Source organism: Ranitomeya variabilis, chromosome 3 (genome assembly GCF_051348905.1).
Source record: "Ranitomeya variabilis isolate aRanVar5 chromosome 3, aRanVar5.hap1, whole genome shotgun sequence".
NCBI classification, from domain to species: Eukaryota; Metazoa; Chordata; class Amphibia; order Anura; family Dendrobatidae; genus Ranitomeya; species Ranitomeya variabilis.
The window spans coordinates 542,208,338-542,233,789 of NC_135234.1; the positions used below are offsets into that span (position 1 = coordinate 542,208,338).

General features: G+C 41.9%; 1 protein-coding gene across 1 annotated transcript in view; it reads left to right on the forward strand.

The window, feature by feature from the left end:
• The window catches only part of ITGBL1 (integrin subunit beta like 1), an 850,447-nt gene that overhangs the window by 616,002 nt on the left and 208,993 nt on the right, over positions 1-25,452 (forward strand). Inside the window, exon 8 of the mRNA XM_077297085.1 lies at positions 21,007-21,123. Coding sequence (XP_077153200.1) covers positions 21,007-21,123 — 117 coding nt within the window. The remainder of the gene's footprint in view (positions 1-21,006; positions 21,124-25,452) is intronic.

The window sequence follows — 25,452 nt, forward strand, 5'->3', positions numbered from 1 at the left end:
ATGAACATGCTACAGGAGCTACACGCTGCAATTCTTAAGAAATACGGCATAGGCATAGGACCCCCCGACATAGTGCTGCGAGACCTCTTAGTGATGGGCCTGAGAGATGCGCTCCTTGGGCGGGCTTTGCATGAGCGCCTGCGAGTTAACCCACACTTGACTTTTGCTGACATTTGGGCAGAGGTGCGCATTAGCGAACAGGAGCAGGGGATTGCAGCCTTGACAGGGATGGACCGGTATCCACCCCCAACGAGGAAGAACCAAAAGGGTCCCATAAATTACGGCAAGGAATGGAAAAATATGGACAGCAATCGAGAACCTGAAGGAAGTCTTTATTGCCACCTTGGAGACCAACGCCATACCCTGAGGTAACTCACGTCAACAGATGAAAGAGGTTAGACGAGAGGATCGGAGCATGAAAATAACTTCAGTCCAAAATTCAACCCCATATCATGGGGAGAAGAGTGAAGGCAGAGGGAGTATGCTTCCCATAGAGGACAGCGATCCCGACCAATGCGCCCTCCAGACACGTGTAGAAGAACGTGTTGGACATGTGGAAGACTGGGACACCGTCCAGAATTTGCCTTACCCAAGACAAACAACAGATAAGATATGCTTACCCCTCCAAAGGTTCTAGTAATTGGAGAGAATGCCGCTCCTGGGAAAAATGGTATGGCGAGAGGAGAAGAGCCGCACCTAGAGTCAGACAGAGTTACGACGATGGACGCCGAGAAGAGATGGAGAAAGTGTTGACTGTCCACGGCGAGATGTCTGTGCTGTCCAGGCGCGTGGAGGCGAGTCTGGTGGAACTCCAAACTGGATCTGAAGGTCCCATCTGTGAGAAGAAGGAAAAGAACAGAAGTCTGCCTGAGTGGTCCACCGGAGTAAATCGCTACCTTGCCCACCACAAGTTCCTAATAGAGAAGAGAAAGTGACAAGTGTTCTTGAGACGCCCGCTCCTACAGTTCGCATTTATGAGAAGAAAGAGCCTCTAATCTCATCTCCTGAAGTGGAAAGTTCGCCGCCCGCCAGCTCGAGGGACCCTGATCCATCGGAAGAAATGCAAGACGCCCCTAAGGTACCCCCGCCAGAAGTAGCAGACTCTGGAGAGGAAGAAGGTCCTGAGACATTGCCTCTGGCAGCTATGGATGATGAAGAGGTGAATCTCCCGACCCACCATATGATGACCCAGAAGAGGAAATCCCGTACCAGCCTTATTGGCTGAAGATGGAGCCAGAGGGGCAGGAGTGGTTGCAAAAATTATGGGCATCTGTTGGCCCTCAGAAGACCATAGTGCAGTGCGAAGAGTTCTCACCCCCTCCTCCCCCGACTTCATAATGGGCAGCGGATGCGTCGGAAAACTGCATCCGCTGCCCACGTTGTGCACAATCTTGCACAACGTCCGTCGCTACGTCGGGCCGACGGTTTGAAACAGCCCCGTACCGACGGAAATGTGAAAGAGGCCTTAGCTGAAACATGTTGGTTGTTCATCCCAGGTTGTGGTGATCAGGATATATGTCTTTTTAATGTACTACTGTACCTAGCTGAAACATGTTGGTTGTTTATCCCAGGTTGTAGTGACCAGGATCCATGTCTTTTTTAATGTACTACTGTACAAAAAAGATAACTTTCCTTCTTGATTTGATCACTGGAGGTTTCTTCCCCCACCTTTTTTTATAAGATTAGCTTTTCCTTGATCCATATTCTATTATTGTAAGGTAAGTGTGCACACTATTGAAGACGTAGGCATTGTCCTTGTCTTGACCTTTCTTACGCGTGGAGGATTCCACACTACAGTGGCTTTAACAAATGTGCTGTTATACTGTCCCTCAAGAGTGCCAACACAATTGGTATTATTTTATACATATTTGCACTTTTCCCAGTTACCATATTGTGTCAGCTAGACCTTAAACAGACCATAATAAATTAACCGTGACAGGTTCTCCATTACTGTATCTTTTGACTACCTTCCATTGTCCTTGAAGAGTTAACAGAAACTCTTACCCACAATATAACTAAAGTAATAGATACATAATTCTTATGTCCAGTAGTCTGAAGATGACTTACTATACTGTACTTTTGCTTACAAAATTAACATCATAAAGCAGCCTCAACTGTAAATGTCGTTTAGTTTCATAGCAGCCTGTGAGGTGAAGCATCGGGAATACATCTGCTGAGATCAGATAGAGCTAACAAACTAATCCCTTTAGCGCTGATACAGAGGTTGTACAGAAATTCAGAGGTCAGAAAATAGTATTCAAGGTTTTTGTGCTCAGTAGCAATTCTAGAAATGATGACAACAGCAGGGGAGCGGAAAACAGTATGTGTACTGTATATACAGTATATATATATATATATATATATATATATATATATATATATATATATATAATGTAAGGTAAGTCAGTATCGGGTCACAACATGCAGAAAATGTACAATCAGGAATGTATCTATAGTTTAAGTCATTTTTTTAGTCAATGTATTTTGTAAATAATTTTTTTAAATGTTTACTACGAAATCTTGCAATTTTCACATTTGCCTCATGGTCTAATTCTACCTTTCTTACTGATACTTACAGAAATCTTTTCCATAGTTTCATTTTTATCATAGGCAGGATTACAATGACAGCTAACATCTCTATATACAATGGATAACGAGGAACTTTCCAGCTCATCTCTTCCACCTCAATTTATAGTGGCCTTTTCCCAAGTTAGAGTTCAGAAAAATAGCTTTTGAACCAGTCTACTGTTGCTTATATCAAGTGTGAAAATGGCACAATTTGTATTTTTTTAATATAGTAATATAGTATAGTAGAAGTTTTTTTCTCATAATACATTCCCTTTACCAAACCTTGGTATAATGCCAGCACAATGAATACTGAATGTTAATTTCCCTGTAGGTTTATTCATCATTTATTTATATATGCAGAGATATGTTGACTGCATGATAATTTGTCATGTTCTACGTATTTTTTTAGGAACTCATATTGTATATGTGATGAGAATTTACACCATCTGCTTCTTTTAATATATAGCAGTAAAATGATATACTAAGTCAGCTTGTAATGTCATAAATTTCTCTAGGCACTCCTCAATGACACAATTATATAAACTTAAAGGTAATCTTTCCCCAATGTTTTTACGCTGAACTGAACACTTGATGCAATAGTGGCTGCAGAGCAGAATAAAACTTTTTTTTTTTGACTCTCAGTTGAGAAATTCTGCAATCCATCTATTCGCTACCTAATGTGCTAACGTTTTTAGGTCCAAGTTAGTGTTATCAGATAGTTTTCACTGGGGGTGTGCACTTATTCTACCTATATGAGCAGCCCAATCATAAGCAGGCAGCAATATACTCGAGAAAGAACATGCCTCACTATGGCTTAAGGTTTCTCAAAGTGGTGATTGCAATCATACAGCTCTGATCTCAAGGTCTAACTTCCTGCATGATTAGATAGTGCTGGGAGATTAGAGCACAAATAACTTTTTAGCTTTTGACTAAAGGGATGAGCGGACCCATGGAAGTTCTGGTTCTGGTACCCAACCCAAACTTTGGTCCAAAGTTTGGTTCAGTTACCAGAACTGTATCCAAACTTGAACCAGAACCCGGACCCATTGAATACAATGGAGACCCAAACTTTGACTATGAAGAAAACTCTCTCTTTCCAATGGACTTCTCTTGGGACTCTGGACATTGCAATGGACTTCCGGGAGAAGTCCATGTTTGACGTTTAGCACCGGACAGTAACTTTCCAGTACGAACCCCCGAACGTTTAACTTCAGGTTCGATCATCTCTATTTATAAACCCTTCTATCAACTATCCTCCTTTCATAACACTGTCAACTCTGCTGTACTACCTCGCTATTGTAGGGGCGTGTTATTTTTCCGCTATGTTGCTGCTTACTTAGGAATGGTCAGCCTCACACATTTGTACTTAAAAAAAGTTAATTCATTAGGTGCCAATACTTTGAAAGCTAATATATTTTTAATGGAGATGCAAAAAAAAGAAAAAAATGTTTTGTTCTGCTCTGCAGGCACTATTGCATTTTGTTTTCAGTTCAACAGGACAAAGTTATTATAATTATTATTTATTAGTATAATGCCATTTATTTCATGGCGCTTCACATGTGAAAAAGGGTATACATAATAATCTTAAACAATAGCAGTCACCGACTGGTACAGGATGAGAGAGGGAGGACCCTGCTCGGGAGGGCTCACAATCTACAAGGGATGGAAAAGTTGATACAAAGTTGATGAAAGGTCCTCTACTCCTTTTTAATAAGAAATGCAACCAAAATCATATATACTGATTTTGGCTACATTTTCACTCTCATTTTTGTCTGTTTAACAACAGAAGAAATTATCCTAAAAATCATATAAACCTATCTAAAATGATCTACGGTAATGTAGAAATAACTGTCAAATTCTCTGAAAATCTCAAACCAGTTATTTTCAGTTATAATGTTAAGGTGTAGTTTGGTTATAATAAAGTAAATTTGCCATCACACTATTATCAGACCAAGCAGCACAAAATGATACCATTTGGCTAATGAATGTTTATGAAGAATAGAGCAAACTCACAGTCAAGTATGTAGAGGTTTTCATGTCCGAGCAGCTGTGCAATTTCAAGCGTCATTTGGACTCTAGAGCAATGGAAACATGTTCTTTATAGTACTGAATTAGTTTTCACTTTCTGGCAGTCTAGCCTCCACTGAGATGTACCGAAACCCCATCAAAAAGCTTACAGATGAAGTGGAACGCCAGTTGAGATCCAAATCTTTTCATCCAAAATAAGTGCCTGACCCCACAAATGCTCTTTTGGCTGAATGAGAACAAATTCCCGCAGAACCACTCCAAAAGCTTTCCAAAAAATTCTATAATGATTTTATTGACTATAGCATAGCCTTTCATAATACTCAAAATTATGGATTGTAAAGCATAATATTGTATTAAGCGGGAACTACTGTTTGTTCTGATCAAAGCACAAACACAATGAAAATGGAAGGTCAGACTCTTTCCTCAAAAAAATAAATGTAACGTTTTCAGTAAAGATACAATAATATAACACTAATTGTGCTCCGTCTATGTAACTAGACTCACAACTCAGGACATACTGTGGTTTTAGCACCTTAAAAGTAATATGATATTAAAATGAAATTCTGGTGACATATGATATTGTGATAATTTACAACAACATGAAAAACAAACAATCCACACAAGCTGGATCAATTAACTATAACAGATTTAAAATTTATGACATGTGAGACAGACTAAATATAAAAATAAATGGCAAGTAAATCTTTTTAAAAAATATTAAAAGTTGATAACAAGCGCTTAGTGAGGAACTATAAATCTTGTCCTTTACATAAAACACATCTTTGTTCTTTCTTTTTATACTTTTCTATGACCAGAATATTTGATCATTTGGCACAGATCAAATCCCACTGATTATGAATTGAAGGAATTTTAAACAATTTGTTTCACAAAAATAATAAAAAAAAATTAAAAGATTTGATTTTCCTAACACCAATGCCATCAGCAGTTATTGGTAAGGGAAGCCTCGTCTGGGCATATATTTTCCCTTCAGTGACCAAAATAAAATCTATTCATGGAAGCAGGAGAATACACAGACATAAGACGGCCTGTATAAGAACAACATTATGGGAACTTTTCAGTTTAATAACTCATCATGAGGCAGAACTGTTTTTGAGGTGTAAGTAGATCCTCTTACCTCTTGGGCCTCTGTGAGGCTGCAGAAGTAGTTCAATATGTCCACCCCTGGATGAAAAACTTGTGCACTTGGAGTCCACATGAGCATAGCTTTTTACCCTCCTGGCATATCGAGGAGAGTACCAAGTAAGGTATCACCCTCTTTGCCTAAAAAAGCTTATGGATAAAGGTTTTTAACTGGATGGATCCCCTTTTATTTATCCATTTCTTGACAACAAAAGAAAAAAAGTAATGTAGAAGGGTATGCAGAGTAACATAACCATACTACGGGTATACTCACACAGTGGTCTGGCTAAAAGGGCCATAACATTAACTTTTGCAAATGGATTCAAAAGTCCAAGGGGCCCATAGACACTCTGTTACATCCACCTGCTTGTTATTATTTCTATGTAACCCTCCTCATTCTGCTGTGCACCTAGCAGACACGACAGTAAGAGTGTCCCTGCCTGGCAAGCCTGCACAAGCCTGGGACTATTAATGCACTTATCCAGGACTAGTTATCTTTTTTTACTTTTGATCTAAGAACTAACAGGCAGGTATTTACTTTTTACTTGTCTGTTATGCCCAGCACCAATCTCTGCTGGTAGAGACTGGGCATAGAATGCTCCTGCCGGTGATTCAGCAGCTTCCACTGATGTCATGTCAACAAAGCAGGGGCTTCTCTTCCGCTCAGCTCTGTTGACGGGGTGTTACTGCCAGCTTCGTGCGAATTGACTCCCGACTCCCGCTACATAACAGAGGGGAGCCGACTGTCAATCAGTACAATGTGGGCAGTCGCGCTCCGTCAACAGAGCAGCCCAGAAGAAATAGACATGCTCTTTTGACCGGGAGCAGCATAATCACCAGCAGGAGTGGTCCATGCTGGGGAAAACATGTAGGTAGTTAACAACTACCTGTCTTGTTAGTTTTTAGGCCTGTTGTAAAAAAAAATAGTGTGGAATAAACCCTTTTACAGTCTAACTATGTGTCAGAAGTAGAAGACAGTTGAATAGATTATTCTACAATCCACCATTTATACCCACTCTTCCATTGTCTGTGCAACATATACTCTCCCAGGTGTTAAATAAACATACTTCTCTCTATCCTTGCACTTCACTGTAACCATAGAACACAGTCAGCAGAAGAGAGACAAAGCAATGGTGCTAAATAAGTCAGGCAAATCCAAGGAGATGGCTACACTGAGTTTTTCTTCCACTGGAAAGATAAGATCTGCCAATGTGAGCCTGCAATATGGCAGCAATTCGATGAATGTTGTGCAGTATATGGGCTTGCTCACACGAGCGCATGAGAGAATCGACTGCCATGTGAGTGAGCCCTAAAGGGTTACACTCATAGAACAACAGGGGAGTGATTGAAATACCTGGGGACAAGCTATTAGTTACTGTAGGTGTGACAACCCATAACATGCACCAGTAGAACCTGAAGGGCTACTCCACCTCTACTTTTTTAGACCACTGGTACAAACAGTTGTTCTCAGTGGCTCTTCTGAAATCATAATAGTTTTTTAGGATCCAAGTTCTGGGGTTCATTTACTTATCATCATAAAATCTTCAGTGTTCCCAGAGTATAGATTTCATCATTGTTAAATAGAACCTTTCATGCTGAAAGTGGTATCTGAGCTGGAGGCAGGATGTTCTAGAGAACGAGGAGCTGATTAGACCCATATACATTTTTGTGGGATAATGTTCTGTAAAACTTGCCGTTTATTCATTGAAATCCCTGGAGTTTATATGTATGTGAGTTTAGTAATTGACAGTCTTTCATGTATTACTGCATGTGTAGACAGCTGTGAAATACATTGTAGGACCGCCTATTTATCTATTCAATATCTATTTATTCATCTATCTATCCATACATGGATAACATAGGACATATACATATATACGACTTACATTAAGTCACATAGTGCATAATGCTTTGTGACTAGGGATGAGACACCACTAAATTACTTGTATGTTCGTTACGCAAACAGAGCAATTCCTAATGCTTGCATGCTTGTTTCGAGTATAACGTGAGTCAATGGGAAATCTGATCATTTTTCCGGCAGACCCTACAAAAAGGTATGGGGGGCAGTGAAAATGTTGGAGTGAATGGAAAAAATGTTGAATGGAAGGAGAACAGCATGTGGAATACCCATGGAAGCCTCTCTGACTCCAAAATTGCTGCTGGGAACAGCGGTGTCACACTTTTACTCCACTTTAAGGACTGACAATAAAACATTAAAAATCAAAGAGAACTTGGAGTTTACAGGAAATAAAATGTTAAGAAACATGTTTTCCTGTATAATGACTTGCATATAAGGCAAAATTTAAAAAGGATTTAAAAAAAAAATAATAATATAAGTATACAAAAATTTAAGTTTTTATGAAAAAGTTGACATTTCAGTGTAATTTATGCCAAAAATTGGGGACTCAGAGGGACTCAGATTCACCCTGTATTAGACTGGCCTATTGCCTCAACATACCTATCTAATTATCACTGTTTTGCCCATACTAAATTTTCTTCAAACCAGGATGTATCCTCTGATCACACACCGTACATGCACTTATTAGCCCTCTGTGTCCGTGCACATACTGGTTGGTGACCGATTCATGCAGCGTTACGTGAATACCCTATTTATTATATTGATGGGGGTATTCGGAGCCCCAGGCAGATTAACTATTCCATCATGGGTAAGCAGTCTCGCATTAAGTAGGCACAGCAACTGATTTTAAGCACGGTAGATGTATGTCCACATGGACCTTCAAAGTATATAATATAGTCACACCATGTTTTTTTGCGCTGATACTGATGCTGACTTATGAGAATACCCTGATGTGTTTTCTACTTTTCTTCTTTTGCCTGTGACTTGGATGTTTGTTACTAGGGTTTTTCCTTTTATCTGTGTACTAAAATACGCTATGTGTTTTTATTATTGTCACAATAAAATTTATATTTTTATATTTACTCATTGGTAATTTTTCTTTTTTCTCTATACATATATATTCGTATAAAAACTCCCTTTTTTTGTTAAACTAACTTATTATATTGATGGCTGGACTGTACAAAACAAGCAATTATTACTATTCACCTTTCATGTCTCCACTGTTTCCTCATAGATTGTATCATTGCAAGCAGGGCCCTCTCTTGGTATCTGTTGATTTTTGTGATTATTGGTATTCTGTAATGTCTTTTATTGTCTGTACAAGTCCCCTGCCGCCAGCGTTGTCTGATGGGATTTTTTTCAGTATATTTTCCACAATGGCCTTTTGGTATAGCACTATTTTAGTAGACCTCTCCTCTTCATGGAGAGTAGATGCAAGGTTCTCCTTGTAGCATGGTCTAGCAGGGTGTTCAACCAGTACTCTTTTTTTGGTCAAAATGAATGTAACGCGAGGAGGGGTAAGTCAGCGGTACATAAAGTCGGCCATATATGGCAATGTCCCTACAGCCAACACTTCCCTGTCTCCACCATAATGACTACTCTCCATCTCCTCCTCCATCTCTTCCTCCTCATTCCTCTTCTCAGCCCATCCACATAAGAGGGACTGGATGAATCATCCAGCTCCTGTTCCTCCTTCTCTTGCTCAGCCTTCACCTCCTCATTGTTAGCCCAATCTGCGCTGAGCAGATGAGATGAGGCTGGGCTGGGTAGTATCTCCTTGTCTCATGTCTTACTCCTTCTCCACCTGGCCCACATCCAAAGTTTCATGTTTAATTGTCAGCAGTGACTGTTTAAATAGGCACAGAAATGGGATCTTTGCGCTGATTATGGCATAATCGCCGCTCACCATCTTTGTCGAGTCCTCAAAGTTTTGGAGAACCAAACAAATGTCAGACATTCATGCCCACTCTTCAGTTGGTATGTGCGGAGGCTGACCTGAATACTAATGTACTTGTTGGAGCTGACCTTTGCTGCTCACAAAGCCTTGCCACCCTTGCAGTGTGGAGTTCCAGCATGAGGTCACATTGCACATCAGTTGGTGAGCTGGCACTTGCATGTGCTGCTGCACCACTGCCAGAGTGGCAGCAGATGTAGCTGACTTGCACAAATGGGCACTGATGTGATGTACCTTGACCAGAAGCTCTGGCCAATCTGAGTAGGTTCTCAGAAATCGCTGAACTACCAGGTTGAGCATGTGGGCCAAGCATGGTACATGCGTGAGCTTGCAAAGCTTCACAGCCGCCATCAGGTTACACCCATTATCACACACAACCATGCCTGGATGTAGGCTCAGCCGTGAGAGAGAGAGATCTGTCTGGTTTGTTATTCCTTTCAGTAACTCTGCCGCAGTGTGTTCTGAGATAGCACATCAGAGACAGAGGATAAGGAGGAGCAGGAGGGGGTACAGAAACTTGGGTAGAAGGTGGAGGAAACTCTAATTGAAGTAGGGCGAGCAATCCTTGGAGTTGGTAGCACATGTGCTGTGCCAGGGTGGTACTCGGCCCGATTCTACAGTATATATGACAATAGTCAATTTTTGAACAACCATATTTGTACCCCTGTATTAGGCCAATTTTGCATTTTATTTCAAACCAACGAAATTTCACACAAAGTCTGTTATACAGTATGTATGACAATGATCAATTGTTGAAACAAAAATAGTTTGTGAACTGTACAAGAGCAAGCGATTTCGAGCAATATTAAATCACCGTTATTTTACATAAAGAACATTAAACTGTATGTATGACTAATTCAATACAGAAAAAAAAATTTGAACCTTTTTAGAGTTTTAGATACCACCGTAAAGTATCACGAAGCACGTAATATTCTGGATGACAAATTCAATCCAGAAAATGTTTGAACTGAAATATTTTGAAAGTGTAGTTAATGTACTCCTACACTCATAAAGGCTTTTCACAAAGTGCAAAGCCAGGAAAAAATATAAGGCCGGTAATACAGTAATCCTCTTCAGGTGGCCACTTCTTCTCCTTCCTTGGGAGACTGGGAGGACTGCCTCCACCAGCTTCCTGGAACCCGATTCCCAGGTGCCTGGACTGTAAGTGACCTGGCTTTGGGTAGTGCCAGAGTCCACAACATGTAGAAATGGGCAACAGCCCCCTGTGTCACCTGCACCATCGCCTGCTCCACATAGGAGGTAGGGAACCCCAATGACAGCCCAATCTCTTGGAGTGGTAGCTCATCTCAAGCCTTCTTGAGGAGCCTTTCCCAGACCTGTTCATTTTACAAGAAGGGTGCATCCTGCTTATTTCCTTCTCTGATTACACTCACTGCATACCAGCGATGTTGCCCCTCCATTCTCAGGAATGCGACCCTGGTTACAGCCATCAGCTTTTGCAGCCTTCCAGGCAAGTCTTCCATCTCGTTATGTTGATGATGTCTTCCTGGTGTGGGACGGGACTGAAGAAGCCTTTGGAGAATTTGTAGACTATCTGAATGTCACCAATAACATGGGGATGCGTTTTACCTCCGTTTTTGGGAGGGAAAAATTAGAATTTTTGGATGTGTCTGTCACAATTCATGAAGGTGAGATCTGTACATCCATTTACCGAAAACCGACTGCCTCCAATGCCCTACTGCACTATAATAGTTATCACCCTGTCCACACTAAACATGCTCTACACTACAGCCAGCTTCTCCGTACACGGAGAATTAATAATACACAAGAAGGTTTGAACGGCAGTCAGCTGAGCTATGCCAAAGGTTACGAGATAGAGGCTACCCTAATGCTCTCCTGGAGGATGCTCGTAATCGGGTACGTGATGTTCCACAACCTAAAAAAAAAAAAAAATAAATAAAAATAAATGAACCCCGGTTTAATTTCTGTTTCAGATATGGCCCTTTAGACTCAGCAATACGTGCCTCCTTCCGTAGACACTGGCATATTCTAGAACGAGATAAGGATCTTTCAGGGAGGGTTCAAGGGGGCCCTCTACGTTCAAATAGACGTAGCACTCGGATTAGAGATGTGCTGGTCCAGAATCGTCTGTCAGATGCAAGGTCTAATTGGTTGGAACAGTTGTCTCCTAAAGGCAACTTCCGCTGTGGCCATTGCAATTTTTGCAGTTGTCACCTCACTGGGCAAGTTCTGAATGTGGGACCGATAAAACACAAGGTCCAACAATTTATCTCTTGCAGGACGGATTATGTGGTGTATGCCGTGTTCTGTCCATGCAAGAGATATTACATAGGAAAAACTAAACGCCAGATGTTCGTACGCTTTAGGGAGCACCTCAGGTCCATCCGTACAGGCAAAGGGGTACCCCGCCTCATAAATCACATCAGGGACACACATGATGGGAGGTCTGACGTTCTCATGTTTGCAGGGATAGAGAGAGTTAAATTACCCGCACAAGGAGGGGATCTCCATAGACTTCTCCTGAGACGAGAAGCGTGGTGGATCTTGCAGTCACAGGCGGCAGGGGCTGCCGGTTTTAATGAAAGAACTGATATGTCTGTTTTTTTATGATTAGTGCGGTTTGCTCCATCCCACCTGTCCTTCCTCCGATTTGTTGTGTTCCGTTAATCTTTGTTACTCTTTAAGTGATTAGGTAAGAACGCCTGCCTCTGAATGATCTAATGTCATGTTGTTGTATTATTTATAATAGCCAAATGAACTCATCCACCGTAAGGGAGGACTTTTTTTGACTTTTTGCATCAGGTTTTTTTTTTTTTTTTTTGCAAGTAGTCAAATTGTCATCATTATTATTTTTTGTCTCTTTTTGTCGTACTATGAATTATAAAAAATTGAGTCCATTATAATACTGAGTCATGAATTAGTAATAGGATAACAACAAGTTTTTTCCTATGGTTAGTCCGCTTACTGTTTCTAGGGTTGGTATTTAGGTATGATTATTGTCTCTGTATTTGTTTTTATCTAATGTATGATTCACTTAGAATATGTAGTCACTTATTTATTTATGTTTTGCACAAGGTGTACCATGCAACACTGTGTTGTGAATGCAGGCTGTTAGTGGGAGGATCCATTTGTGACTCACCTTCTTAGGCCGGCATCACTTCCCAGTTTGCTAGACCTGTAGAAGCGCTGGTATAGCGCGAAACAGCTGTTGTCCTTCCCTGCTCACTTCCACCATGTCCGCACTCCCCCGAGCCGTGCGTTTACTTTAATGGAATTCGTATCTTCAATAAAGGAATGAACCACGCCACCTGGTGAGTGCTGCCGCAATTTTTTTCTCTTTGCATATACATTGGAATTTATCTCTTTTTTTCCTTATGCGAGCACCTCCAGTTACTGAGTTTCAGGCACCCACAATTGACTGCATACAAAAAAGCAGTGCTCGTTGCAGAGGCTGTGCAGCGCCACGTTTTTTTCTTATTGCTCAGATTTTCATGTTGTCTTCCATCTCTACTGCCCGCTGGTTGAACGAGATGTAATGACAGGTCCCAAACTTTTCTACAGACCCCAATCTCCGCTGCTGGTTCCTCATAATAACCCCCCCGGGATGGCAAATCTCAGTACCTTGCAGCTAGCGGGCCCACTAGCATGTCTCCAGCCCTGATCCTTGCTCACCTCCTTCTCCCTTCCAACCAGCCTAGGCCCTGCAGTCCATTCACTAGTTGTGGAATCCTGGCTCTCCCGTCTTCAGTCAGTAAGAACCCTAGCGGTGAAGGCTGCATCCTGGGTCCAAGCCTTGGTGGTTCCGGACCACTTTCCTGGTTCCGGACCACAGGCTCCTGTCATCTTAGCTGTCGTGCCAGCTTGGTCTGACTCTGATATTCCTCCAGTCGCTCCCTTGGGAGTCTTGCAGAATTTTACCATCTTTGTCACCTTGTTGCCCACTAAGCACATTACACTGTATGGATTACTAATTCAATCCAGAACAATTTTTTAATGCTTTTTTGGAGTGTTATTTACCATTACAGATGAGAGAATGTGCTCAGTGATACGCAGTTATCACTCGAGTATCACAGTGCTCAGATGTGCTTGTTACTCGGCGAGTAATGAGCAGTGAAAAACTGGAATCCCCGCCCCACATCTTTGGCACCTGATACACAGCCAATAAGCATTCGGGGATTGCCTGTGAGTCACTGTAATGCAGTAGCCATCATGATTGTGGCATTACTGTTTTTGGCTAGCCGTCTGACATCATCAGTAGTGTTGAGAATTCCGATACTGCAAATATCAGGCATCGGCCGATATTCGCTGTATCGGAATTCCGATACTGAGTTCTGATACTTTTGCGATATCAGATACCGGAATCAGAAGTTCCTATAGTGCAATTATGCACTATAATGGAGTGTGGGCGGTGCATGGGCAGAGACTGCGTGTGTGTGGGTGGGATCTGTGCGTGACTATGGGGGGTCTGTGCGGGCCTGCTGGGGGTCTCTACAGGCCTCTCGGGGGTCTGTGCGTGCCTGCCGGGGGTCTGTGAGGCCTGCCGGGAGTCTGTGCGGGCTGCCTTAGGTCTGTGCGTGCCTGCCGGGGGTCTGTGTGGGCCTGCCGGGGGTCTGTGCGGGCAGCCGGGGGTCTGTGCGGGCCTGCCGGGGCTCTGTGCGGGCTGCCAGGGGTCTGTGTGGACTGCTGGGGGTCTGTGCATGTGCAGGCATCGTCCAATGGGACTACAAGTCCCATCGGATGACGCCTGCTACAGTGACAATGATTGACACATTAGCCAATGATGGGACAGTAGTAGTCCCATCATCCGGCTAATGTGTTGAATGATAAAAAAAATACTACATACATACTACATACATGCTACATACATACAACATACTACATACATATTACATACATACTACATACATACAACATACTACATACATACATACTACATACATACATGCTGCATACATACATACTACATACATACATACTACATACTACATACAATATACTACATACATACTACATACATACAACATACCTACTACATACATACCACATACTACATACATACTACATACATACTGCATACATACATACATACAACATACTACATACATACTACATACATACAACATACATGCAACATATTACATACATACTACATACATGCAACATACTACATACATACTACATACATACCACATATATACTGCATACATACTACATACGTACATACAACATACTACATACATACTACATACATACAACATACATGCAACATACTACATACATACTACATACATACATACATACATACTACATACATACTACATACAATACATTCATACAATACATACATATAGACATACAGTACATTAAACATAGATTACATACTCACCATTACTTGTCACTTTGATTCCCGAAGCCAGTGTCATCTGTAAAAAAGATTAAAATAACAAACAACCAATATACTCCCTGATCCACAGAAATCCACGAGTGTCCCACAACGATCTCCCATGGAGAACGGCAGCATCAGCTGATGCGACCGCTCTCCAGGTGCTCCAGGAACACAATGACAGGAGGAAGGTATCCTTCCGTACTGTATTCCTCCGCTGCTGTAAAAAATAGTCCCTAGTCTCACTTTTGGCATTGCTGTGTGAGAAATTTTCCCACGCAGCAATTGCCATCAGATACAATCGCATATGTTCCAACCCAATGGACAGGAATGGACACCTTGGTCGCCTCAGAAAGACCTTTTTGAATCAGGGCTACCATCCAAGAACAATTGAAAACCAGATTACAAGAGCCACCAGAATATCAAGGAATCACCTGCTACATTACAAAGCTAAAGAAGAAAATAACCGGGTACCTCTAGTAGTTACCTACAATCCAAATCTGGAGGTGCTAAGGGGAGCTGCACGGAAATTACAACCTTTACTAGAAAAAGATGCCAGATTACAATCCATTTTTCCAGACCCCCCACTACTGTGTTTTAGGCAGCCCCCAAATCTAAGAAGCATCATTGTCAAGTGCTCCCTGTCCTCTCCAACAACTGCAGATACCTTTCCCTGCAATCAGAAAAAATGTAAAACCTGTCCATTTATAATGACCACGGACAAGATAAAGATCTCCAAATCACATCAGGACTACAATATACCAGGTACTTTCAGCTGCAACACTTCTAATGTGGTGTACCTAATTATTTGTACTAAATGTCCAACTGGGGGTCTGTATGTGGGGGAGACAGGGCAAAAGCTTAGAACAAGAATGAATTCTCACCGCCACACAATAAGAGAAAAAAGTATGGATCTACCTGTGGCAATACATTTTTGTCTCCCAAATCATAACATTACGGACATGAAATTACTTGTGTTAAAAGGTAGTTTCAAATCTAAGAGAGACAGAAGAATATGGGAATATAAACTGATGACGACCTTTGACAGCCTCACTGCAGGAATGAATGTGTCGCATGGATTTATGTCTTTTTATATCAACTAAGGAAATAAGGAACTTGCCCCTCAGACCATGTGGGGTCATCACAACATAACCGGACCCCAATCAGAGGACAATAAAACATTCCTTATCTAAGAACTGGCCCAATATTTATGGACATAACTGTTTTCACTCATGGTAATTCTGCTTCATGTCACCTGTTTTATCCATGTTTTTTTTTCTTTCTGTGCTATGTTGTATATAAATATGTGATTCTTCAGAATTTCTTTTAGTCTTTGCGTGATAAAGAGACCTGTGTAGTCTCGAAAGCTTGCAATTTGTTACCATCTTTTCAGTTAGCTATTAAAAGGTATCAACCACTGAGGACTCTCAATTCTAAATATTGTATCATACAGTTATTAGGTTCTTTAGAAGGACTTAGATCTGGGGATTTATTCTGACGGAAAATAGGCTGAACTGGATAGACAAATGTCTTTTTTTGGCCTTACTAACTATGTTACTATGTTACTATGTTTGGTTCTTCTGGCTCAACAATTCGCTGCATAGGCAAACAGTATGGGAGTACCACATTTCTAATAATGGGAACAATGCTTTCAGGTGGCCATCCAGGACATCTGTTCAAAGGGTTATTGGGGTGCGCCCAAATTTGGAGCAGGCCTTGCATTCACTTCATGGGCAAACACTATAGGAGTACAAAATTCCTAATCATGGGAACTTTTGTTTCATGTGGCCATCCTGGACGTCTGTTCAAAGGGTTTTTGGGGTGCGTTTAACTTTGGGGCAGGGCAGGCCTTGCATTAAATGCATAGGCAAATAGTATGGGAGTACCACATTTCTAATAATGGGAACAATGCTTTCAGGTGGCCATCCAGGACATCTGTTCAAAGGGTTATTGGGGTGCGCCCAAATTTGGAGCAGGCCTTGCATTCACTTCATGGGCAAACACTATAGGAGTACAAAATTCACAATAATGGGAACTTTTTTTCATGTGGCCATCCAGGACCTCTGTTCAAAGGATTTTTGGGGTGCATTTAACTTTGGGGCAGGGCAGGCCTTGCATTAAATGCATAGGCAAACAGTATGGGAGTACCACATTTCTAATAATGGGAACAATGCTTTCAGGTGGCCATCATGTATGGCTCTTCAAAGGGTATTGGGGATGACTGTTCCAAGGGGTATTGGGGTGGCTGATCTAAGGGGTATTGGGGTGTGTCTAAATTTGGGCAGGCCTTGCATTCACTGTACAGGCAAACTGTATGGGAGTACAAACTTCATAATAATGGGAACATTGCTTTCAGGTGGCCTTCCTGTAAGTCTCGTCTAAGGGGTATTGGGGTGCGTCCAAATTTTGAGCAGCCCTGCCACTAACTGCATACGCAATAACGTGATAGGAGACCCACTGTTTAATAATGGGAGCAACAAAGCATAGCCGGCTGATGGCTCTCTAAGAATAGTGAAGGCCGACTGCTGACCCTTTAAGAATAGTAAAGGCCGCCTGATTACCTTATAAAAATAGGCTTTGTTACTTGGAGTCCTTCCTTCATTAAACACGATGTTTCTGAAGAAAGCGCCAGGGGGTGCTAGAGTGATAGCCATGACCGACAGTAAACCTTGTATGGCTCCCTGGCCCCTTCCCCATAAATGTTCACATTTATCCGCTGCGTTACCTCTGTGCTGGCTTTCTGCACCATCTATACTTGCCCAGTATGGGGGTGGTTTCCTCACAGATGGCTCTGGAATAAATGAGATACACTCCGGGTTAACTTCAACGACAACTTTACTCAGCACAGCTTGATCAATTACAGGCACTTCGGGTAACGCATGCAACACATTCTTCTCTGTCCCTGCTCTGTCTTTCCTTTTCTATATTCAGCCCCGGGTTGGACCGCTTCTTTCGGTTCCACAGAATCTATTCCATCCGGAATTCTTGCCTCACATGGGGAGAGTCCTATACTGTGTCGCCCCGGTTCTAAGTACTGCCACCCAGGCAAAGATCTGCCACATCTTGTGTGTAGTGACAGTGCTGACCTGTCTTCTTGCTCTATAGGGACAGACTTCCTTCAGCTGCATCCGCAGTGCTTCCATTCTCTTTTCCTCCTAGAGGAATCCTTTCCTGGCAGCTGTATGCTGGGCCCCTTCTTTACTGTTGCAAGGCACAGCGACTTCTGGCAAGGCAGCCCTGCGAGCTGCACAGGCCCTGACTCCAACTGACAAAAAGTAGGAAGCTCTCACTAACTTATGCCACTGTGCCCCTCCTATTCTAGCTATGCACTACAATGCCCCCCCTCTAATGGCCAACTATGGACATTATGCCCCTATCAATATACTAGGCTCGGAGACAAACTTTCCCTAACACTATATGTGCAATATATGGCAAACAATATATAAATATGTAGAGTAGTATGCATAAGGTGTAGCAATACTCTTGTACACAGTGACAATACACTTTATGTGTAGCAGTGCCACCGTGTATGAACACATTAATAATACACATTGAACATACTTAATGGGTTGGGGAGAAGAAGGTACAATATATACATTTACATCTCCTACATGTCACACACCACATGGCCAGCTAAGACAAGACAATGATCTCAAACATAAAGCAAAATCTACATTGAAATGGTTCACAAATAAACATATCTAGGTGCTAGAATGGCCAAGTCAAAGTCCAGACCTCAATCCAATCGAGAATCTGTGGAAAGAGCTGAAAACTGCTGTTCACAAACGATCTCCATGAAACCTCACTGAGCTCCAGCTGTTTTCCAAGGAAGAATGGGCAAGAATTTCTGTCTCTCGATGTACAAAACTGATAGGGACATAACCCAAGCAACTTGCAGTTGTAATCGCAGCAAAAGGTGGCGCAACAAAGTATTAAGTTAAAGGGGCCAAATAATATTACACGCCCCACTTTTCAGTTTTTGAATTTCCACAAAAATTTAAAATACCCAATAAATTTCGTTCAACTTCACAATTGTGTTCCACTTGTTGATTCTTCACCAAAAATTTACATTTGGTATCTTTATGTTTGAAGCATGATATATGGTAAAAGGTTGAAAAGTTCCAGGGGGCCGAATACTTTCGAAAGGCACTGTATTTCCCAGGAAAATCCATTTTGGTTTTGTTTTTGTATGTCTTTTGGGGAGCCTGTAAAAGTGGCGTAAGACTCGGACAACATTGTTCACAGCAGTGACCTGGGAGTCAGAAATGCTTCCAGGGGTCTTCCCCATGATGTTCCTATGTCATTTGAGCAATGTTCCCAACAATTTCCACTGTTTTTAGACCCTCTAAAGACCTCCGGGGGGGCCACGGCAAAAATTCTCGAGTTTCCCATAGACTTAAAGTGGGCTCGCTGCTTGGGTCAAGCACCCGAGCATTCCAATTTTCTCAACCTGAGCAACGAGCACCAGAGCATTTTTGCGCTCACTCATCACTACATAATACTCTATGGATGACAATACAGTAAATTTTCTTACTTCCTAAAAAAAAGAATGTGGTCAAGTGAAGCAGATATATATATGTAGCAAAGGAATGCAAGGCCCTAATCCCTGCCTATCGACTGTATTCTGCCACTCTCCCTGCTCCTGAAATTGTCCCTCCCTAAGCAAAATGCTGAATATATCTGAGACAAACAGCAGGGCACAAGATTAGCCCTTAAAACTATGATGGTCCAGCATCATTACCAGTGTCAACACTATAGGACTGCATGCACAGTCCTGGGTAACTGCTCTCTCCTTCCAATAAGAATTGTCCCTGAGCTGTGCAATGGTGTCACTGTGCCGAGCGTGTTGGCGCCTGTTATTTTATAATACCTGATGATTAGTGTTGAGCATTCCGATACCGCAAGTATCGGGTATCGGCCGATACTTGCGGTATCGGAATTCCGATACCGAGATCCCATACTTTTGTGGTATCGGGAATCGGAATCGGAAGTTCTCAGTGTATGGTTCCCATTGTCTGAAGGAGAGGAAACTCTCCTTCAGGCCCTGGGATCCATATCCATGTAAAAAATAAAGAATTAAAATAAAAAATAGGGATATACTCACCCTCTGATGCGCCCTGGTAGTAACCAGCAGCCTGCTTTGCTTAAAATGAGTGCGTTCAGCACCTTCCAAGACGTCACGGCTTCTGATTGGTCGCGTGCCGCTCATGTGACCGCCATGCGACCAATCACAAGCCGTGACGTCATTCTCAGGTCCTAAATTCCTAGAATTTGGAATTTAGGACCTGAGAATGATGTCACGGCTTGTGATTGGTCGCGTGGCGGTCACATGAGCGGCACGCGACCAATCAGACGCCTGACGTCATGGAAGGTGCTGAACGTGCTCATTTTAAGCAACGGAAGCTGCCGGTTAACAGCGGTAAGGTGCAGGGGCCTCCGGACGGGTGAGTATATCAATATTTTTTATTTTAATTATTTATTTTACACATTCATATGGATCCCAGGGCCTGAAGGAGAGTTTCCTCTCCTTCAGACCCTGGGAACCATCAGGATACCGTCCGATACTTGGTGTCCCATTGACTTGCATGGGTATCGGGTATCGGAATCGGCGAGATCCGATACTTTGCCGGTATCGGCCGATACTATCCGATACCGATACTTTCAAGTATCGGACGGTATCGCTCAACACTACTGATGATGTGACACAGCCAACCAATCACATTAATGCCACTACCAAGAAGGCTTTGGCATTACAGTGACTCGCAGGCAATCCCCACATGTTTATTGTCTGATGACAATCATGTGGGGCGGGGATTCAAGCTTCAAATCCAAGTAGTGGCTAATGCTCGCCGAGTGCTGAGCACATTTTAGCACCCAGATACTCGAATGATATCCGAGTATTACTGAGCATGTTCCCTCATCCCTACTTGTGACGCATCTTGCTCACTTTTGTATTTTACATTGATTTTATCCTCTGCCATACTTCTTAAGATAATGGTAGTAAGATGCAGATTGGATACTTTTTTCATCGGAGAATGTAACTATTCTTTGCTACAAAAATGATGTGACTAATGTGGATATTTTGTACCTCAGGGAAATGTGAATGTGGTCAGTGCGCTTGCTTTCCACCTGGAGACATCAGGGTGTATGGAAAACATTGTGAATGTGACGATCGGCAGTGTGAAGACCTAGAAGGCAAAGTCTGTGGAGGTAAGAATTCTCATACTCTGCTTGTGAAAATAAACACTTTACTTTGCATTGACATGTAAATTTCACACATACTGTACAAGGCTGTCATAGAATTATGTCCGAATGTGTTGTAGTCACGTACATAACAGTAATATGTGAAGGTCAGAAGAAAATGAGTACTTCTATATACTGAAATTTTAATAGTAAATGTTTAAGAATATAGAATATTTCAAAAGAACTGTATTCAGTACTATGTAATATCCACAATTAAACGAGTGCAATCGACAATATTGAAGTCATTCTGTGCTTGTTTCCCGGACTCTACACCGGATGACAAAGAATGATGGGGACAGAATGATCACTAATAGATCAATTTATCCCCATACAGTATTATGTCATCAGCATCATATCTGCAGTTTTCACTGGGTGATGTGCTGCTGAGAACAATGATTTTAGTTCCGGCATAAACAATCCAATCATTTGATGAATAGGCAGCATTTTGCTCATTTAGTATAATACGCCCCATGCTCATCGACATAGTATAATACACCCCATAGTCCTCTATATAGTATAATGCAATCCCCATAGTATAATGCATTCCTCATAGTCCTCTATACAGTATAACGCACCCCATAGTCCTCAATAGAGTATAATGAAGCCCCCAAATAGTACACATAGTATAATGCACTCCTTAGTCCTCAATAGAGCATAATGCAGCCTCCCTATAATACACATAGTATAATGTACATCTCATAGTCCTCACCCCGATAGAGTAGAATGCAGCTCCCATATAGTACACATAGTATAATGAACATACCCCACAGTCCTTGATAAAGTATAATGCTGCCCCCATGTAGTACATATAGCAGAATGCACTTCCCATAGTTCTTGATAGAGTATAATGCACTCCACATATAGTACATATAATATAATACACAGACTATAGTCCTTGATGGGTAAAATGCAGCCCCATATGCTATAATGCACCCCCATAATGTAAAATATAGCCCCCATACAGTATAAGGTAGCCCCCTGTAGTATAATGTAGCCCCATGTAGTATAATGCAGCCCCATATAGTATAATGCAGCCCCCAGAAAAGTATAATGCAGTTCCCATATTACAATGCTGCCCCATACAGTATATAGTACAATGCCACCCCATACAGTATAATGCAGCCCCATCTAGTATAATGCAGTCCCAATATTGTATAATGTAGCCCCATATAGTATAATGCAGCCCCATATGGTATAATGCAGCCTCATATGGTATATTTCAGCCCCAATATGGTATAATGCTGTCCCAATATGGTATAATGTAGACCCATCTAGTATAATGCAGACCCAATATTGTATAATGTAGCCAACATATAGTATAACGTAACCCCCATATAGTATAATGCAGCATCATATGGTATATTGCAGCCCCCATATGGGATAATGCGTCAGACGCAGAGGGGGAATGATGGGAGAGAGCATCATGCTCCCTCCTCCATCACTGCTGTATCTATGATGCTGATACAGTTGAATGTGTGATGCCAGATGCAGGTGGCATCCAGAAGCTGGCACAGGCAATGGGCCCCCCTGATTCAGGGGTCCCATAGTGGCTGCATGGTCTGCCACTATTAGTGGCACATAACTGGCTGGGGGCACCGGGGAAGTGGGGGTCCTAGGCAAATGCCAACTTTTCCCTGCCCTAATGCTGGTCCTGCATATACTGTAAATAAAAATCAATGGAGCTATATGATATACAAAGATAATCCCACTATACATTGTCAGCACAAATATATAGTTATTCAAAAACCCACTATATCAGAACCAACTGCAGTAGGGAAGTTTTATCTTCAAACTATGGCTGAAAAATACACATTACAAATAGCAGAATTACCATAATACCATTGTTCAAGGCACCAATATTACCTGTACACTATGACCACCGTATTACTACTACATCTAATATACAGTATAAGGCTGAATGTATGTGTGTATGTGTGTATGTGTGTGTGTATGTCTGGGATTGGCATCTGCACCGTCGCAGCTACAGCCACAAAATTTTGCACAGTCACAAGTCTGGACCCTGAGAGCGTCATAGGCTATGTTGTGAGGCGAAATTTTAACCCCGCACGTTCCAATTCACCAAACAATTTTGCCCCTATCTACATAATGGGGAAAAAGTGAAAGGAAAAGTGTTGGAGGCAAATTGACAGCTGCCAGATGTGAACAAGGGGGACTTAAAGAGTGAGAGCGATGGCGCCAAAGAGTATATACCGTACAGTTGCTAAGGTGGGGCCCCAATATGGGATACTCACCACACATGGGGATATGAACACACACACAAAATGCGCCACACACTACCACATGCTTGAACACATATAACCCTCAGCACACATTTCACCACACATACACCAACCTCGCCACATAAAAGTTTAAACACAAAAGTCGCCGCTCAAAACTCGCCACACGCAAAACTCGCCACATGCAAAACTAGGCTCACGCAAAACTCACCACACGTGCAAAACTCACCTCATGGAAAACTCGCCACACGCAAAACTTGCACACGCGGACAAATTGCCACATGCACAAAAGTTGCAACACATGCAAAAGTTGCCTCACACAAAACTTGCACATACTCAAAATGCACCACACATAAAACTCGCCACGCGCAAAACTCGCCATGCGCAAAACTTGCTGCACACAACTTGCTACACTAACCTGTCACATGCATCTCGACACACAAAAAGTTGCTACACGCATGTCGCCACACAAAACTCATCTCACAAAAGTCGCTACATGCATGTCGCCACACGCAACTCAACACACACAACTTGACACATGAAACTCGCCCTAAAACACACACAAGTCTGGTATTATCCTTCAAAAATAAAAATCTGACTAATAAGCAGACAAACTACAAGAGCAACAAATGTACCATATAGGAAATACGGCAGCTGTCAGTCACATGACCTGTCTATTATGTGTATGTGTGAGCTAATATATACTGCCAGGGGGAGGGCTTCCTGTTGGCAGGAGATTTATCAGGCTGCCAATTTAGCTTACAAATACTGAGGTAAAAATACTGACCAAATAACGTGTGAACGAGGTCTAATACAGGAGGAGATGACATACAGATATATACTATATACAGGGGAGATGACACACAGGTATATACTATATACAGGAGGAGATGACATACAGGTACATACTATATACAGGAGAAGATGACATACAGGTACATACTATATACAGGGGAGATGACACACAGATATATACTATATACAGGAGGAGATGACACACAGGTATATACTATATACAGGAGGAGATGACACACAGGCATATACTATATACAGGGGAGTTGACACACGTATATACTATATACAGGAGGAGATGACACACAGATATATATTATATACAGGAGCAGATGACACACAGGTATATACTATATACAGGAGGAGATGACACACAGGTATATACTATATACAGGAGGAGATGACATACAGGTACATACTATATACAGGAGGAGATGACACAGGTATATACTATATACAGGAGCAGATGACACACAGGTATATACTATATACAGGAGGACATGACTTACAGTTATATACTATATACAAGAGGAGATAACACACATATATACTATATACAGGGGAGATGACATACAGGTATATACAATATACAGGAGATGACATACAGGTATATACTATATATAGGAGGAGATGACATACAGGTATATAGTATATACAGAAGAGATGACATACAGGTATATACTATATACAGTAGGAGATGACACAGGTATATACAATATACAGGAGGAGATGACATACAGCAGGTATATACTATTTACAGGGGAGATGACATACAGGTATATACTATATACAGGAGATGACACACAGGTGTAGACTATATAAGGGAGATGACAAACATGTATATACTGGGGAAAATGAGAGGTGTGAGGTGAAAATGAGGGGTGTGAGGTGAAAATGAAAAGGTGTGAGTGTGAAATGAGAGGAGTGAGGGAAAATAGTGGAGTGATCGGAAAATGACAGATGTGAGGTCGAAATTACAAGTGTTAGGGGGGGGAATGAGAGGAGTGAGGGGGGTATAAGAGGAGTGAGGGGAAAATAAGAGGAGTGAGGGGAAAATGAGAGGCGTGATGGGAAAATAAGAGACGTGAGGTGCTATAACTAACCACAGATATTTACTATGCCCAGGCAACGCTGGGCTCTTCAGCTAGTAGTGAATAATATTGCGATACCATTACTGAATAAAAACCTATATGTTACGACATATATAGTTGAAATGAACTCACCAATCTGCATATGTATCAGACTCCGCTTTTCAGGTGGGACCTGC